The sequence below is a fragment of the Salvelinus fontinalis genome, chromosome 6 (genome assembly GCF_029448725.1).
Source record: "Salvelinus fontinalis isolate EN_2023a chromosome 6, ASM2944872v1, whole genome shotgun sequence".
Lineage (NCBI taxonomy): Eukaryota > Metazoa > Chordata > Actinopteri > Salmoniformes > Salmonidae > Salvelinus > Salvelinus fontinalis.
This window is the reverse complement of record NC_074670.1, coordinates 11815505-11833879: the sequence shown is the minus strand read 5'-3', so window position 1 is coordinate 11833879 and position 18375 is coordinate 11815505. Positions and strand designations below refer to the sequence as shown.

At 46.7% G+C, this 18375-nt stretch overlaps 1 protein-coding gene across 1 annotated transcript in view; it reads right to left on the bottom strand.

The window, feature by feature from the left end:
• Positions 1 to 18375, bottom strand: part of LOC129857045 (protein FAM171A1-like) — a 64891-nt gene that overhangs the window by 29626 nt on the left and 16890 nt on the right. Inside the window, exons 4-5 of the mRNA XM_055924939.1 lie at positions 12595 to 12753; positions 8824 to 9000 (exon numbers count right to left, since the gene is read on the bottom strand). Coding sequence (XP_055780914.1) covers positions 8824 to 9000; positions 12595 to 12753 — 336 coding nt within the window. The remainder of the gene's footprint in view (positions 1 to 8823; positions 9001 to 12594; positions 12754 to 18375) is intronic.

Genomic DNA, 18375 nt, shown 5'->3' with positions numbered 1-18375 from the left:
GGGGGAGAGAGAAACAAGAGACTAATGTACAGGGAGGGGGAGAGAAACAAGAGACTAATGTACAGGGAGGGGGAGAGAAACAAGAGACTAATGTACAGGGAGGTGGAGAGAGAAACAAGAGACTAATGTACAGGGAGGGGGAGAGAGAAACAAGAGACTAATGTACAGGGAGCGGGTGAGAGAAACAAGAGACTAATGTACAGGGAGGTGCGAGAGAGAAACAAGAGACTAATGTACAGGGAGGTGCGAGAGAGAAACAAGAGACTAATGTACAGGGAGGTGGGAGAGAGAAACAAGAGACTAATGTACAGGGAGGTGGGAGAGAGAAACAAGAGACTAATGTACAGGGAGGGGGAGAGAAACAAGAGACTAATGTACAGGGAGGTGCGAGAGAGAAACAAGAGACTAATGTACAGGGAGGGGTGAGAGAAACAAGAGACTAATGTACAGGGAGGTGGGAGAGAGAAACAAGAGACTAATGTACAGGGAGGTGGGAGAGAGAAACAAGAGACTAATGTACAGGGAGGGGGAGAGAAACAAGAGACTAATGTACAGGGAGGTGCGAGAGAGAAACAAGAGACTAATGTACAGGGAGGTGGGAGAGAGAAACAAGAGACTAATGTACAGGGAGGTGGGAGAGAGAAACAAGAGACTAATGTACAGGGAGGTGCGAGAGAGAAACAAGAGACTAATGTACAGGGAGGTGGGAGAGAGAAACAAGAGACTAATGTACAGGGAGGTGGGAGAGAGAAACAAGAGACTAATGTACAGGGAGGTGGGAGAGAGAAACAAGAGACTAATGTACAGGGAGGTGCGAGAGAGAAACAAGAGACTAATGTACAGGGAGGTGGGAGAGAGAAACAAGAGACTAATGTACAGGGAGGTGCGAGAGAGAAACAAGAGACTAATGTACAGGGAGGTGGGAGAGAGAAACAAGAGACTAATGTACAGGGAGGTGCGAGAGAGAAACAAGAGACTAATGTACAGGGAGGTGAGAGAGAGAAACAAGAGACTAATGTACAGGGAGGTGGGAGAGAGAAACAAGAGACTAATGTACAGGGAGGTGCGAGAGAGAAACAAGAGACTAATGTACAGGGAGGGGGAGAGAAACAAGAGACTAATGTACAGGGAGGTGCGAGAGAGAAACAAGAGACTAATGTACAGGGAGGTGAGAGAGAGAAACAAGAGACTAATGTACAGGGAGGTGGGAGAGAGAAACAAGAGACTAATGTACAGGGAGGTGCGAGAGAGAAACAAGAGACTAATGTACAGGGAGGGGAAGAGAGAAACAAGAGACTAATGTACAGGGAGGTGGGAGAGAGAAACAAGAGACTAATGTACAGGGAGGTGGGAGAGAGAAACAAGAGACTAATGTACAGGGAGGTGGGAGAGAGAAACAAGAGACTAATGTACAGGGAGGTGCGAGAGAGAAACAAGAGACTAATGTACAGGGAGGTGGGAGAGAGAAACAAGAGACTAATGTACAGGGAGGTGGGAGAGAGAAACAAGAGACTAATGTACAGGGAGGTGCGAGAGAGAAAACAAGAGACTAATGTACAGGGAGGGGGAGAGAAACAAGAGACTAATGTACAGGGAGGTGAGAGAGAGAAACAAGAGACTAATGTACAGGGAGGGGGGAGAGAGAAACAAGAGACTAATGTACAGGGAGGGAGAGAGAAACAAGAGACTAATGTACAGGGAGGGGAGAGAGAGAAACAAGAGACTAATGTACAGGGAGGTGGGAGAGAGAAACAAGAGACTAATGTACAGGGAGGTGAGAGAGAGAAACAAGAGACTAATGTACAGGGAGATGAGAGAGAGAAACAAGAGACTAATGTTCAGGGAGGTGAGAGAGAAACAAGAGACTAATGTACAGGGAAGGGTGAGAGAAACAAGAGACTAATGTACAGGGAGGGGGAGAGAAACAAGAGACTAATGTACAGGGAGGGGGAGAGAAACAAGAGACTAATGTACAGGGAGGTGAGAGAGAGAAACGAGAGACTAATGTACAGGGAGGGGGAGAGAGAAACAAGAGTAATGTACAGGGAGGGGTGAGAGAAACAAGAGACTAATGTACAGGGAGGGGGAGAGAGAAACAAGAGACTAATGTACAGGGAGGGGGAGAGAAACAAGAGACTAATGTACAGGGAGGTGGAGAGAGAAACAAGAGACTAATGTACAGGGAGGGGGAGAGAGAAACAAGAGACTAATGTACAGGGAGCGGGGGAGAGAAACAAGAGACTAATGTACAGGGAGGTGGGAGAGAGAAACAAGAGACTAATGTACAGGGAGGTGCGAGAGAGAAACAAGAGACTAATGTACAGGGAGGTGGGAGAGAGAAACAAGAGACTAATGTACAGGGAGGTGGGAGAGAGAAACAAGAGACTAATGTACAGGGAGGTGGGAGAGAGAAACAAGAGACTAATGTACAGGGAGGTGGGAGAGAGAAACAAGAGACTAATGTACAGGGAGGTGGGAGAGAGAAACAAGAGACTAATGTACAGGGAGGTGGGAGAGAGAAACAAGAGACTAATGTACAGGGAGGTGGGAGAGAGAAACAAGAGACTAATGTACAGGGAGGTGCGAGAGAGAAACAAGAGACTAATGTACAGGGAGGTGGGAGAGAGAAACAAGAGACTAATGTACAGGGAGGTGCGAGAGAGAAACAAGAGACTAATGTACAGGGAGGTGGGAGAGAGAAACAAGAGACTAATGTACAGGGAGGTGGGAGAGAGAAACAAGAGACTAATGTACAGGGAGGTGCGAGAGAGAAAACAAGAGACTAATGTACAGGGAGGGGGAGAGAAACAAGAGACTAATGTACAGGGAGGTGAGAGAGAGAAACAAGAGACTAATGTACAGGGAGGGGGGAGAGAGAAACAAGAGACTAATGTACAGGGAGGGAGAGAGAAACAAGAGACTAATGTACAGGGAGGGGAGAGAGAGAAACAAGAGACTAATGTACAGGGAGGTGGGAGAGAGAAACAAGAGACTAATGTACAGGGAGGTGAGAGAGAAACAAGAGACTAATGTACAGGGAGGGGGGAGAGAGAAACAAGAGACTAACGTACAGGGAGGGAGAGAGAAACAAGAGACTAATGTACAGGGAGGTGGGAGAGAGAAACAAGAGACTAATGTACAGGGAGGGGGAGAGAGAAACAAGAGACTAATGTACAGGGAGGGGGAGAGAGAAACAAGAGACTAATGTACAGGGAGGGGGAGAGAGAAACAAGAGACTAACGTACAGGGAGGGGGAGAGAAACAAGAGACTAATGTACAGGGAGGGGGGAGAGAGAAACAAGAGACTAATGTACAGGGAGGGGGAGAGAGAAACAAGAGACTAATGTACAGGGAGGGGGAGAGAGAAACAAGAGACTAATGTACAGGGAGGGGGGAGAGAGAAACAAGAGACTAATGTACAGGGAGGGGGGAGAGAGAAACAAGAGACTAATGTACAGGGAGGGGGGAGAGAGAAACAAGAGAAGGAGAGAAATGCCTGTGACTCAGCATCTTTGTGAAACGCCTCCCTCCCTCCCTCCCTCACACACAGTTGTCATGGATCCCCATGGACCAAGTACAGCTAAGCACAGAAACAGCCCAACCCAGCACAGCCCTGTCCTCTGAGGAGTCAACTCTCACTGGATCACCCTTTACATTAGTGTATTGTATCCTCTGGCTGTAAGGCATCGCACACACACATATATACACACACACACACATACAAACACACGCAAGCATGCACACAGAGTCAATACTGGTCACCTTTACATTAGTACTAGTCCTTTGTGAGAGTTTGTAGGAACGTCATCATGAACTCTGTTCAGATGTGAACTGGATGGTAATGACTTCATTATCTCCTCTCTGTAATGTATTGACATCATCAACTCCTCTATGTAATGTATTGACATCATCAACTCCTCTCTGTAATGTATTGACATCATCAACTCCTCTATGTAATGTATTGACATCATTATCTCCTCTCTGTAATGTATTGACATCATCAACTCCTCTCTGTAATGTATTGACATCATCAACTCCTCTCTGTAATGTATTGACATCAACTCCTCTCTGTAATGTATTGACATCATTATCTCCTCTCTGTAATGTATTGACATCATTATCTCCTCTCTGTAATGTATTGACATCATCAACTCCTCTCTGTAATATATTGACATCATCAACTCCTCTCTGTAATATATTGACATCATCAACTCCTCTCTGTAATGTATTGACATCATCAACTCCTCTCTGTAATGTATTGACATCATCAACTCCTCTCTGTAATGTATTGACATCATCAACTCCTCTCTGTAATATATTGACATCATCAACTCCTCTCTGTAATATATTGACATCATCAACTCCTCTCTGTAATGTATTGACATCATTATCTCCTCTCTGTAATGTATTGACATCATCAACTCCTCTCTGTAATGTATTGACATCATCAACTCCTCTCTGTAATGTATTGACATCATCAACTCCTCTCTGTAATGTATTGACATCATCAACTCCTCTCTGTAATGTATTGACATCATTAACTCCTCTCTGTAATGTATTGACATCATTAACTCCTCTCTGTAATATATTGACATCATCAACTCCTCTCTGTAATGTATTGAGTCTGGATGGTAGTTACATCATTAACTGGATGGTAGTTACATCATTAACTGGATGGTAGTTACAGAGGTAAACATGCTCCTTTCTAACAGTATGTGACATCATTCAGCTAACTGCTCCACAACATCACAGAACAAAATACATGCTGTCAGTTAAACTAGCAGAACAGGTTTCACCAAGTCTGTGTGTGTCTTTTGCTCAAGCATCTGTGCGTGTGTGAGAGTTGGTGTGTGTCTGTGTGCTCAAGCATCTGTGTGTGTCTGTGTGCTCAAGCATCTGTGTGTGTCTGTGTGCTCAATTATCTGTGTGTGTGTGTGCTCAATTATCTGTGTGTGTCTGTGTGCTCAATTATCTGTGTGTGTCTGTGTGCTCAATTATCTGTGTGTGTCTGTGTGCTCAAGCATCTGTGTGTGTCTGTGTGCTCAAGCATCTGTGTGTGTCTGTGTGCTCAAGCATCTGTGTGTGTCTGTGTGCTCAAGCATCTGTGTGTGTCTGTGTGCTCAAACATCTGTGTGTGTGTGAGAGTTGGTGTGTGTGTGCTCAAGCATCTGTATGTCTGTGTGAGAGTTGGTGTCTGTGAGAGTTGGTGTGTGTGTCTGTGAGAGTTGGTGTGTGTGTGTGTCTGTGAGAGTTGGTGTGTGTGTGTGTGTGTGTGTGTCTGTGAGAGTTGGTGTGTGTGTGTGTGTGTGTCTGTGAGAGTTGGTGTGTGTGTGTGTGTGTGTGTGTGTGAGAGTTGGTGTGTGTGTGTGTGTGTGTGTGTGTGTGTGTCTGTGAGAGTTGGTGTGTGTGTGTGTGTGTGAGAGTTGGTGTGTGTGTGTGTGTGTGTGTGTCTGTGAGAGTTGGTGTGTGTGTGTGTGTGTGTCTGTGCGAGTTGGTGTGTGTGTGTGTGTGTGTGTGTGTGTGTGTGTGTCTGTGCGAGTTGGTGTGTGTGTGTGTGTGTGTGTGTCTGTGAGAGTTGGTGTGTGTGTGTGTCTGTGAGAGTTGGTGTGTGTGTGTGTCTGTGAGAGTTGGTGTGTGTGTGTGTCTGTGAGAGTTAGTGTGTGTATGCATCTGTGAGAGTTGGCGTGTGTGTGTGTGAGAATTGGTGTGTGTGTGACAGTTGGTGTGTGTGTGCTCAAGCATCTGTATGTCTGTGAGAATTGGTGTGGGTGTGTGAGAGAGTTGGTGTGGGTGTGTGAGAGAGTTGGTGTGGGTGTGTGAGAGAGTTGGTGTGTGTATGCGTCTGTGAGAGTTGGCGTGTGTGTATGAGAATTGGTGTGTGTGTGAGAGAGTTGATGTGTGTTATCCCCTCTCCATGTGCAAGCCTAGACAACAACACACTCCCTCCTAACATTGGCTTCTTTGTGAGGAGAAAGAATGATCAGGCAGAAATATTTCTGGAGAAATCTCAAACTCTCTCTCGCACACTTACACACACACACTAGAGGTCGACCGATTATGATATTTCAACGCCGATACCGATTATTGGAGGACCAAAAAAAGTCGATACCGATTAAATCGGCCGATGTTTTACATTTATTTGTAATAATGACAATTACAACAATACTGAATGAACACTTATTTTAACTTAATATAATACATCAATAAAATCAATTTAGCCTCAAATAAATAATGAAACATGTTCAATTGTTTAAATAATGCAAAACCAAAGTGTTGGAGAATAAAGTAAAAGTGCAATATGTGCCATGTAAGAAAGCTAACGCTAAAGCTTGCTCAGAACATATGAAAGCTGGTGGTTCCTTTTAACATGAGTCTTCAATATTCCCAGGTAAGATTTTTAGGTTGTAGTTATTATAGGAATTATAGGACTATTTCTCTCTATACCATTTGTATTTCATATACCTTTTGACTATTGGATGTTCTTATAGGCACTTTAGTATTGCCAGTGTAACAGTATAGCTTCCGTCCCTCTCCTCGCTCCTACCTGGGCTCGAACCAGGAACACATCGATAACAGCCACCCTCGAAGCAGCGTTACCCATGCAGAGCAAGGGGAACAACTACTCCAAGTCTCAGAGCGAGTGACGTTTGAAACGCTATTAGCGCACACCCCGCTAACTAGCTAGCCATTTCACATCGGTTACACCAGCCTAATCTCGGGAGTTGATAGGCTTGAAGTCATAAACAGCAGAGCTGCTGGCAAAACGCACAAAAGTGCTGTTTGAATGAATGCTTACGAGCGTGCTGCTGACTACTACCGCTCAGTCAGACTGCTCTATCAAATCATAGACTTAATTATAACATAATAACACACAGAAATACGAGCCTTAGGTCATTAATATGGTCGAATCCGGAAACTATCATCTCGAAAACAAAACGTTTATTCTTTCAGTGAAATACGGAACCGTTCCGTATTTTATCTAACGGGTGGCATCCATAAGTCTAAACATTCCTGTTATATTGCACAACCATCAATGTTATGTCATATTTACGTAAAATTCTGGCAAATAAGTTCGCAACGAGCCAGGCGGCCCAAACTGTTGCATATACACTGACTCTGCGTGCAATGAATGCAAGAGAAGTGACACAATTTCACCTGGTTAATATTGCCTGCTAACCTGGATTTATTTTAGCTAAATATGCAGGTTTAAAAATATATACTTCTGTGTATTGATTTTAAGAAAGGCATTGATGTTTATGGTTAGGTACACGTTGGAGCAACGACAGTCCTTTTTCGTGAATGCGCACCGCATCGATTATATGCAACGCAAGACACGCTAGATAAACTAGTAATATCATCAACCATGTGCAGTTAACTAGTGATTATGTTAAGATTGATTGTTTTTCATAAGATAAGTTTAATGCTAGCTAGCATCTTACCTTGGCTTCTTACTGCATTCGCGTAACAGGCGTGCTCCTCGTGAGGCAGGTGGTTAGAGCGTTGGGCGTCCAAAATTGCAGATTGTTATGAAAGCTTGAAATCGGCCCTAATTAAAATCGGCCATTCCGATTAAATCGGTCGACCTCTAACACACACACAACACACACATTCTCTAACTGGTCACTGGAGAAACTCAATTAAAGCACCGGGTCTGTTAGGTTTGCTTTTTGGGGGTTGCTAGGGAAACGGTGGACTAAAACACAGAGGACCAGAGGTGGCTGTTTCTGGGAAATATTAACCCCATACAGCGTGCGTGTGTGGGCGTGTATTGACACAAGGATACATACCCTCTGGCTATAAGGCATCTTGGGAACAGTGGCTTTCAATGTCAATCATGTAAAGGGTCACCCAGTGAGAGAGTTGACTCCTCAGGAGAACATGGCTGTGCTGGACTCGGTACAGTACTGTGTGTGATTGTTTACACCCAAGGTGTATATCTGTCTGTGTGTGTGTGTGTGTGTGTGTGTGTGTGTGTGTGTGTGTGTGTGTGTGTGTGTGTGTGTGTTCTCCTATAGCCCCCGTCCTAATCAGCTCATTGGGTTAGTGACTGGTCTCCTTCAGCAACAGTAAGTCACGTTGTGTTGGTCACATTGACTGGACCTTCATATCACAGGACGTCCTTGTTAGTGTACCTCAGCTTGACTGGTTCAAGCACTACTCTGGCTACCCTCCTAAGTCACTCCACTGCTGTCTGAGTCAATGATCTATGGCTGACTACAACTGTACTGATCTGGGGAGGGAGGGAGAGGGAGAGGGGAGGGAGAGAGGGGAGGGAGGGAGAGAGGGGAGGGAGGGATTTTCCAAACAGGTAAGGCTACATTTCCTAGCCAATCTTGTGATGTGGATGTAATCAGGAACAAGAAGTATTGTGTTTTAATACGGTGGGTTACGTCCAATAATATGGCAGATAATCTTTTATAAAGTTCTCAATTATTCCATTCATAACTCTGCCACACTGTAATCTCCAGTCTCACTGTACTGTGTGTGTGTGTGTGTGTGTGTGTGTGTGTGTGTGTGTGTGTGTGTGTGTGTGTGTGTGTGTGTGTGTGTGTGTGTGTGTGTGTGTGTGTGTGGCATTCTGGTACGTTTTCTTTTCCCAGTTCCTTTAAAAAAAGAACGTAGTGATGCATTTCCCAGCTTGATTGAGATACACACATCCCATCAACTTTCAGGAAACATGGATCCCACCGATGCAGGAGACACACACACACACACACAACACACACCTTACCCCACTGACTAGAAGTTCAGAGGGGAGGAAATCTGCTCCCTGCTCAGAAAGGGAAAAACTGAAAAGCCGTGTGTGTGTGTGTATGTACTCACCTAGACTGGGGTCGAACCTCCAGGCTGGGATGTGTTGGTTCTCCTTCAGGCCGCTATTGGCCGGTAGAGGGATGGAGATGCTAATTGGACCGTTCACCTGGAGCTCCACCCCCTCGCTGGCCAATAGGTGGACAGAGATGGCCGCCACTGGAGTCAGCTCAAACCTACGCCCACTTCCTGTTAGAGGAGGAGAGCCAAAAGAGAGGAGTAGTGAGAGTCGAAGAGAGGAAGGAGGTGTAGTGAGAGAGAGGAGAGGTGTAGTGAGAGGAAGGAGGTGTAGTGAGAGAGAGGGAGGAGAGGTGTAGTGAGAGGAAGGAGGTGTAGTGAGAGAGAGAGAGGAGAGGTGTAGTGAGAGGAAGGAGGTGTAGTGAGAGGGAGAGAGGGAGGAGAGGTGTAGTGAGAGGAAGGAGGTGTAGTGAGAGGAAGGAGGTGTAGTGAGAGAGAGAGGAGAGGTGTAGTGAGAGGAAGGAGGTGTAGTGAGAGGAAGGAGAGGTGTAGTGAGAGGAAGGAGAGGTGTAGTGAGAGGGAGGAGAGGTGTAGTGAGAGGGAGAGAGGGAGGAGAGGTGTAGTGAGAGGGAGAGAGGGAGGAGAGGTGTAGTGAGAGGGAGAGAGGGAGGAGAGGTGTAGTGAGAGGGAGAGAGGGAGGAGAGGTGTAGTGAGAGGGAGAGAGGGAGGAGAGGTGTAGTGAGAGGGAGAGAGGGAGGAGAGGTGTAGTGAGAGGGAGAGAGGGAGGAGAGGTGTAGTGAGAGGGAGAGAGGGAGGAGAGGTGTAGTGAGAGGGAGAGAGGGAGGAGAGGTGTAGTGAGAGGAAGGAGGAGTAGTGAGAGGGAGGAGAGGAGAGGTGTAGTGAGAGGAAGGAGGTGTAGTGAGAGGAGAGAGAGGTAGTGAGAGGGAGAGAGAGGGAGGAGAGGTGTAGTGAGAGAGAGAGAGAGAGAGAGAGAGAGAGAGAGAGAGAGAGAGAGAGAGAGAGAGAGAGAGAGAGGAGAGGTGTAGTGAGAGGAAGGAGGTGTAGTGAGAGGAAGAGAGGGAGGAGAGGTGTAGTGAGAGGAAGGAGGTGTAGTGAGAGGGAGAGAGGGAGGAGAGGTGTAGTGAGAGGGAGGAGGTGTAGTGAGAGGGAGAGAGGGAGGAGAGGTGTAGTGAGAGGAAGGAGGTGTAGTGAGAGGAAGAGAGGGAGGAGAGGTGTAGTGAGAGGAAGGAGGTGTAGTGAGAGGGAGAGAGGGAGGAGAGGTGTAGTGAGAGGAAGGAGGTGTAGTGAGAGGGAGAGAGAGGGAGGAGAGGTAGTGAGAGGGAGAGAGAGGGAGGAGAGGTATAGTGAGAGAGAGAGAGAGAGAGAGAGAGGAGAGGTGTAGTGAGAGAGAAAGAGGGAGGAGAGGTGTAGTGAGAGGGAGGAGAGGTGTAGTGAGAGGAAGGAGATGTAGTGAGAGGAAGGAGGTGTAGTGAGAGGAAGGAGGTGTAGTGAGAGGAAGGAGAGGAGAGGTGTAGTGAGAGGAAGGAGGTGTAGTGAGAGGGAGGAGAGGTGTAGTGAGAGGAAGGAGGTGTAGTGAGAGGGAGGAGAGGTGTAGTGAGAGGTGTAGTGAGAGGGAGGAGGTGTAGTGAGAGGGAGAGAGAGGGAGGAGAGGTAGTGAGAGGGAGAGAGAGGGAGGAGAGGTGTAGTGAGAGAGAGAGAGCGAGAGAGAGAGAGAGAGGAGAGGTGTAGTGAGAGGGAGAGAGAGAGAGGAGAGGTGTAGTGAGAGGGGGAGAGAGAGGAGAGGTGTAGTGAGAGGAAGGAGGTGTAGTGAGAGGGAGAGGAGAGGTGTAGTGAGAGAGAGAGAGGAGAGGTGTAGTGAGAGAGAGAGAGGGAGGAGAGGTGTAGTGAGGGTCGAAGAGAGGAAGGAGGTGTAGTGAGAGGGAGGAGAGAGAGGTGTAGTGAGAGGAAGGAGGTGTAGTGAGAGGAAGGAGAGGTGTAGTGAGAGGTGTAGTGAGAGGGAGGAGAGGTGTAGTGAGAGGGAGAGAGAGGAGAGGTGTAATGAGAGCGAGAGAGGGGGAGAGGTGTAGTGAGAGAGAAAGAGGGAGGAGAGGTGTAGTGAGAGGGAGGAGAGGTGTAGTGAGAGGAAGGAGATGTAGTGAGAGGAAGGAGGTGTAGTGAGAGGAAGGAGAGGAGAGGTGTAGTGAGAGGAAGGAGGTGTAGTGAGAGGGAGGAGAGGTGTAGTGAGAGGAAGGAGGTGTAGTGAGAGGGAGGAGAGGAGAGGTGTAGTGAGAGGAAGGCGGTGTAGTGAGAGGGAGAGAGAGGGAGGAGAGGTGTAGTGAGAGGGAGAGAGAGAGGTGTAGTGAGAGAGGAGAGGTGTAGTGAGAGGAAGGAGGTGTAGTGAGAGGGAGAGAGGGAGGAGAGGTGTAGTGAGAGGGAGGAGGTGTAGTGAGAGGGAGAGAGGGAGGAGAGGTGTAGTGAGAGGAAGGAGGTGTAGTGAGAGGAAGAGAGGGAGGAGAGGTGTAGTGAGACGAAGGAGGTGTAGTGAGAGGGAGAGAGGGAGGAGAGGTGTAGTGAGAGGAAGGAGGTGTAGTGAGAGGGAGAGAGAGGGAGGAGAGGTAGTGAGAGGGAGAGAGAGGGAGGAGAGGTATAGTGAGAGAGAGAGAGAGAGAGAGAGAGGAGAGGTGTAGTGAGAGAGAAAGAGGGAGGAGAGGTGTAGTGAGAGGGAGGAGAGGTGTAGTGAGAGGAAGGAGATGTAGTGAGAGGAAGGAGGTGTAGTGAGAGGAAGGAGGTGTAGTGAGAGGAAGGAGAGGAGAGGTGTAGTGAGAGGAAGGAGGTGTAGTGAGAGGGAGGAGAGGTGTAGTGAGAGGAAGGAGGTGTAGTGAGAGGGAGGAGAGGTGTAGTGAGAGGTGTAGTGAGAGGGAGGAGGTGTAGTGAGAGGGAGAGAGAGGGAGGAGAGGTAGTGAGAGGGAGAGAGAGGGAGGAGAGGTGTAGTGAGAGAGAGAGAGCGAGAGAGAGAGAGAGAGAGGAGAGGTGTAGTGAGAGGGAGAGAGAGAGAGGAGAGGTGTAGTGAGAGGGGGAGAGAGAGGAGAGGTGTAGTGAGAGGAAGGAGGTGTAGTGAGAGGGAGAGGAGAGGTGTAGTGAGAGAGAGAGAGGAGAGGTGTAGTGAGAGAGAGAGAGGGAGGAGAGGTGTAGTGAGGGTCGAAGAGAGGAAGGAGGTGTAGTGAGAGGGAGGAGAGAGAGGTGTAGTGAGAGGAAGGAGGTGTAGTGAGAGGAAGGAGAGGTGTAGTGAGAGGTGTAGTGAGAGGGAGGAGAGGTGTAGTGAGAGGGAGAGAGAGGAGAGGTGTAATGAGAGCGAGAGAGGGGGAGAGGTGTAGTGAGAGAGAAAGAGGGAGGAGAGGTGTAGTGAGAGGGAGGAGAGGTGTAGTGAGAGGAAGGAGATGTAGTGAGAGGAAGGAGGTGTAGTGAGAGGAAGGAGAGGAGAGGTGTAGTGAGAGGAAGGAGGTGTAGTGAGAGGGAGGAGAGGTGTAGTGAGAGGAAGGAGGTGTAGTGAGAGGGAGGAGAGGAGAGGTGTAGTGAGAGGAAGGCGGTGTAGTGAGAGGGAGAGAGAGGGAGGAGAGGTGTAGTGAGAGGGAGAGAGAGAGGTGTAGTGAGAGAGGAGAGGTGTAGTGAGAGAGGAGAGGTGTAGTGAGAGAGAGGAGATGTGTAGTATGTCAAATGTCAAATACTATCAAATAATTGATTTAGTTTGTCAGATACAACGGCACCAATGGAATAGTACCAACAGTGTATTCCACCTAAGTCTGGTCCCAGTCCCAGTGGAGGTACCTGTTCCGTTGCCCCCCAGGCCCTGCAGGTATGGGAAGTGCTGGATGTGGCTGGGGTTGTTGGCCACAGTCAGCAGGGCAGTGAGGTTGCTGTAGGACGAGTTGAGAGGGAGGCTCAGGGCTCGACGCTGGAACTGAACCCAGGACTGACCCCTCGATCCTGGGGAGGAAAGGGGGGGGGGGGGGGGGGGGGGGTCAGGAACCACTCACACATTTAGATCCACTGTTCTTTAGTGTCCATCTCCCCTGTAACCCCTTTTAATGCAGCTTGTCAAATTAATGTCTGGAAGATGTGTGATGAACGCCATATGGATGCTGGCCGTCTCTCCTCACTCTCATCACTCTGTTTTTACTCCTCCATATTAAATCTCAACTTTCTAATGGTTTTTCTCTTTTACTCAATCGGTTCCTTAAATCTCCCACTGCCACCCTTTCCTCTCTCTCTTTCTCTCTCACTGCCTCCCGCTTTCTTTCTCTGTCTCTCACTGCCTCTCTAAGGGCTTTATTGGCATGGGAAACATGTTCACATTGCCAAAGCAAGTGGAATAGATAAACAAAAGTAAAATAAAACAATACAAAAATGAACAGTAAACATTACACTCACAGAAGTTCATTATGTGCAAATAGTTAAAGTACAAAAGGGAAAATAAATAAATATGGGTTGTATTTACAATGGTGTTTGTTCTTCACTGGTTGCCCTTTTCTTGTAACAACAGGTCACAAATCTTGCTGCTGTGATGGCACACTGTGGTATTTCACAATGTAGGTATGGGAGTTTATCAAAATTGGGTTTGTTTTCGAATTCTTTGTGGATCTGTGTGATTTGAGGGAAATATGTGTCTCTAATATGGTCATGCATTTGGCAGGAGGTTAGGAAGTGCAGCTCAGTTTCCACCTCATTTTGTGGGCAGTGTGCACATAGCAGGTCTTATCTTCAGAGCCAGGTCTGCCTACAGCAGCCTTTCTCAATAGCAAGGCTATGCTCACTGCGTCTGTACATAAACAAAGCTGTGCTTAAGTTTGGGTCAGTCACAGTGGTCAGGTATTCTGCCACTGTGTACTCTCTGTTTAGGGCCAAATAGCATTCTAGTTTGCTCTGTTTTTTGTTAAATCTTTCCAATGTGTCAAGTAATTATCTTTTTGTTTTCTCATGATTTGGTTGGGTCTAACTGTGTTGCTGTCCTGGGGCTCTGTAGGGTCTGTTTGTGTTTGTGAGCAGAGCCCCAGGACCAGCTTGCTTAAGGGACTCTTCTCCAGGTTCATCGCTTTGTAGGTGATGGCTTTGTTATGGAAGGTTTGGGAATCGCTTCCTTTTAGGTGGTTGTAGAATTTAACAGCTCTTTTCTGGATCTTAATAATTAGCGGGTATCGGCCTAATTCTGCTCTGCATACATTTGGTGTTTTACGCTGTACACAGGATATTTTTACAGAATTCTGCATGCAGTCTCTCAATTTGGTGTTTGTCCCATTTTGTGAATGTTTGGATTCAACGGATTCTATAACTGATTCAAGTATTTTTAGCCAGATCCTAATTGGTATGTCGAATTGGATGTTCCTTTTGATGGCATAGAAAGCCCTTCTTGTTTCTCTGATTGTTCACAGCTTTGTGGATGTTACCTGTGGCACTGATGTTTAGGCGGAGGTATGTTTAGGCCGACTACAAACAATCTATAACTGGGCTAATAGCTCACTAACTAAAATCAAATCCAATTTTATTGGTCACATACACATGTTTTAGCAGATGTTATTGCAGGTGTAGCGAAATGCTTGTGTTCCTAGCGTCAATAGTGCAGTAGTATCTAAACACTTCACAAAACACACAAATGTCCAAGTAAAAGAATGGAACTAGCAAAGGATATGAACAAAATGTGCACACGTGGCTATTTGCAGCTCTCGCTTGAATCTCAAAACAAGCGCATCTACTCACAACCGCTCATGCTGTAAACACAGTCCAGTTCAAAGTAAATGGCATACAGTCTCAGCAGAGGGAGAGAGCAGCAGACTGAGGGTCCACCTCTCAACATCCCTCCGCTCTCCCGTTCCTCCACTGACACTGACCAAAAAGGGACACCTTCTTCCAGCTGTTGGCGAAACTCAAGTTGCACCGCATTATTTCTGCCTCATGCACAAATGCATGTTGTTACTCCTATGACCAGAGAAAGTGAAATATTCCTTGATTTAGAAAAGACCCAAGCCGCTAATAATAACGCAAGCCTATGGATACACTGTCCTACTCATTCATTACTGCTGCACTGCTTGTAGGAAGAACGTGCATTTTATGGGAAGAACGTGCATTTTATGGGAAGAAAGTGCATTTTATGGCTTATAAAAGTGTTGAATACAAAGTGTTGACAGTGCTGAGTAAGAACTTAAACATGAACTCACTCATAAATACAGCAGCTCTTTGCTGTATTCGTTGACAGTTTCTCTCTAGTCATGGTTTTAAATGTTCTGAAATCTTTGCTGTAGCTTTCTTGTACTGCAGACACGGTCATCTGAGCCATCCCATTGGCCAGCGGTAGGCCTATTGTGCACTTGATTTGCTCTCCAGGCCCGCTGGGAAGGAAGAGATTGTACCTTCAGACACATGAAATGTTTCAAAATGGCATCAGTTGGCCTGCCTGGCGCGCAGGGCAGCTGAATCGGGTGCAGCTACCGCCAATAACCGAAGCCAAAGAAATTATAGAAACGCCGGGCTTTATCGTTGTTTTTTTACAGAAAAGTTTAGAGATTGATGGATGCCTTGGAGATCCATCGTGATCGACCGGTTGGTGACCACTGCTCTAGAAAGTTGAGTGAAGTTTAATCTCGTTCTCTCCGTGGGCTGATATTTCTTCTGTAAGGCAGTCCCACGGGAGCTGCGTAGTCTCAGGGCTACTGCGCGCAGCTTTGAGGGAACATTGCTTGTGAGTACCAGAAGTCCTCAAGAGAATAGTAAACCAACATTTTGCCAGTCCTCACTTGTAAAAAGGCTATTTTAGGTTTAGGGATTAGGTTTAGGGCTAGAACTAGGGGTTAGGTTTAGGGCTAGAACTAGGGGTTAGGTTTAGGAGTTAGGTTTAGGAGTTAGGATTAGGTTTAGGGGTTAGGTTTAGGATTAGGTTAAGGTGTTAGGTTAAGGGGTTAGGATTAGGTTTAGGGGTTAGAGAAAATAGGATTTTGAATGGGACTCAGTTGTTGGTCCCCAAAAAGCCTTCACAAGTATAGTAAGATATAGATGTGTGTGTGTGTGTGTGTGTGTGTGTGTGTGTGTGTGTGTGTGTGTGTGTGTGTGTGTGGACATGTTTAATCGACCAACAAAAAAAATATATTTCTAGGGGGTTTAGGGTAAGGTTAGATATGGTGTCAGTGTTAGAATTGGGGTAAGTGGTTGTGGGTTAGGTTTAGGTTTTGGGGTAAGTTTAGGGAAAATAGGATTTTGAATGGGAATCAAATTGTGTATCCCCACAAGGTTAGTTAAACAAGACTGTGTGTGTGCACACGCTCCCGGACATGTTTAACTACAAGAATAGTAAACAAAAACAAAATTAGACCAACAAAAAATACTATTTCTAGGGGGTTTAGATTAAGGTTAGAATTAGTGTTAGTATTGGGGTAAGGGGTTGTGGGTTAGGAGATTGTCCAAGATGACATAGCAGTCAGACGTCTTTTGTCCTCGTCTTGTCGTGTCCCGTATATATTTACACCTTTCTTCGCATATCTTTTATATATTTTTCTTTTCCAAAAACTCAACTTCAAAACACTTTCCTGCAACCCACCTCTCCAATTAATAAAAAATAAAAAAAAGTATTATTCACCTCAAATCTGAAATCCACAATAGAAGCTAGCCAGAAGCTAACCAGAAGCTACCCAGAAGCTAGCCAGTTTACTGGCTAACGTTAGTATTTCAATCTAACCACGGTTTGTGGTCATCAGCTATTCCTTTAGCTCGAAAATCTATCGCCACTTTTGTACAACGCGACTCAGACCAGAACATACCGGACCTTTTTTTCCTCCATATCCCCGGATTTCAACCGCAAGCTCTGGACATTTACACCTGGATTTCACAGCTAGCTAGCTGCTACCCGTGTGACTATTGGCTTACGTCGATCCCGGAGCATACATCAATTATTCCGGAGCTAGCCAACTGAAGAGTTCCATCAGCCACTCCTGGGCTACAATCACCTATCCGGACCCGTTTTACTGCCAATGCGGAGCACCCCCGGGCCTTCACGACTGAACTACCGACGTTATCTGCCCAAGGGAGTTATCCAACTGGCAGCTCCGTCGCGACGTTACCTGGACGCCCATCTGCGGCCCGCTAATCGTTAGCTGTCTTATCGGCTGCTATCTGAATAAGTCTATCGGACAATTTTTCTTGGGTCACCATAACTATATCTATTTTGCCAATTGGATTGATCACCTCTACCACACGGAACCCCACTAATCTACCGACGGAAACGCACGAGGTGGCTAAAAACAGACCTCCATCCTATGCTAGCTTGCTAACGATGGCCCGGCTAGCTGTCTGAATCGCAGTGACCCCAACCAACCTCTACTCACTGGACCCTTATGATCACTCGACTAAGCATGCCTCTCCTTAATGTCAATATGCCTTGTCCATTGCTGTTCTGGTTAGTGTTTATTGGCTTATTTCACTGTAGAGCCTCTAGCCCTGCTCACTATACCTTATCCAACCTTTATCGCCCCCAAAAACTTCCTTTTACTCTCTGTTCTAGACGTTCTAGACGACCAATTCTCATAGCTTTTAGCTGTACCCTTATCCTACTCCTCCTCTGTTCCTCTGGTGATGTAGAGGTGAATCCAGGCCCTGCAGTGCCTAGCTCCACTCCCATTCCCCAGGCGCTCTCTTTTGATGACTTCTGTAACCGTAATAGCCTTGGTTTCATGCATGTTACCATTAGAAGCCTCCTCCCTAAGTTTGTTTTATTCACTGCTTTAGCACACTCTGCCAACCCGGATGTTCTAGCCGGGCCTGAATCCTGGCTTAGGAAGACCACCAAAAATTCTGAAATGTTCATCCCTAACTACAACATTTTCAGACAAGATAGAACGGCCAAAGGGGGCGGTGTTGCAATCTACTGCAAAGATAACCTGCAGAGTTCTGTCCTACTATCCAGGTCTGTACCTTCTACTTTTAAAAATCCACCTCTCTAAAAACAAGTCTCTCACCGTTGCCACCTGCTATAGACCACCCTCTGCCCCCAACTGTGCTCTGGACACCATATGTGAACTGATTGCCCCCCATCTATCTTCAGAGCTCGTGCTGCTAGGCGACCTAAACTGGAACATGCTTAACACCCCAGCCATCCTACAATCTAAGCTTGATGCCCTCAATCTCACACAAATTATCAATGAACCTACCAGGTACCACCCCAAATCCGTAAACACGGGCACCCTCATAGATATCATCTTAACCAACTTGCCCTCTAAATACACCTCTGCTGTTTTCCACCAAGATCTCAGCGATCACTGCCTCATTGCCTGCATCCGTAATGGGTCAGCGGTCAAACGACCTCCACTCATCACTGTCAAACGCTCCCTGAAACACTTCAGCGAGCAGGCCTTTCTAATCGACCTGGCCCGGGTATCCTGGAAGGATATTGATCTCATCCCGTCAGTAGAGGATGCCTGTTTTTTTTTTTTTAAATGCCTTCCTCACCATCTTAAATAAGCATGCCCCATTCAAGAAATTTAGAACCAGGAACAGATATAGCCCTTGGTTCTCTCCAGAACAGACTGCCCTTAACCAACACAAAAACATCCTATGGCGTTCTGCATT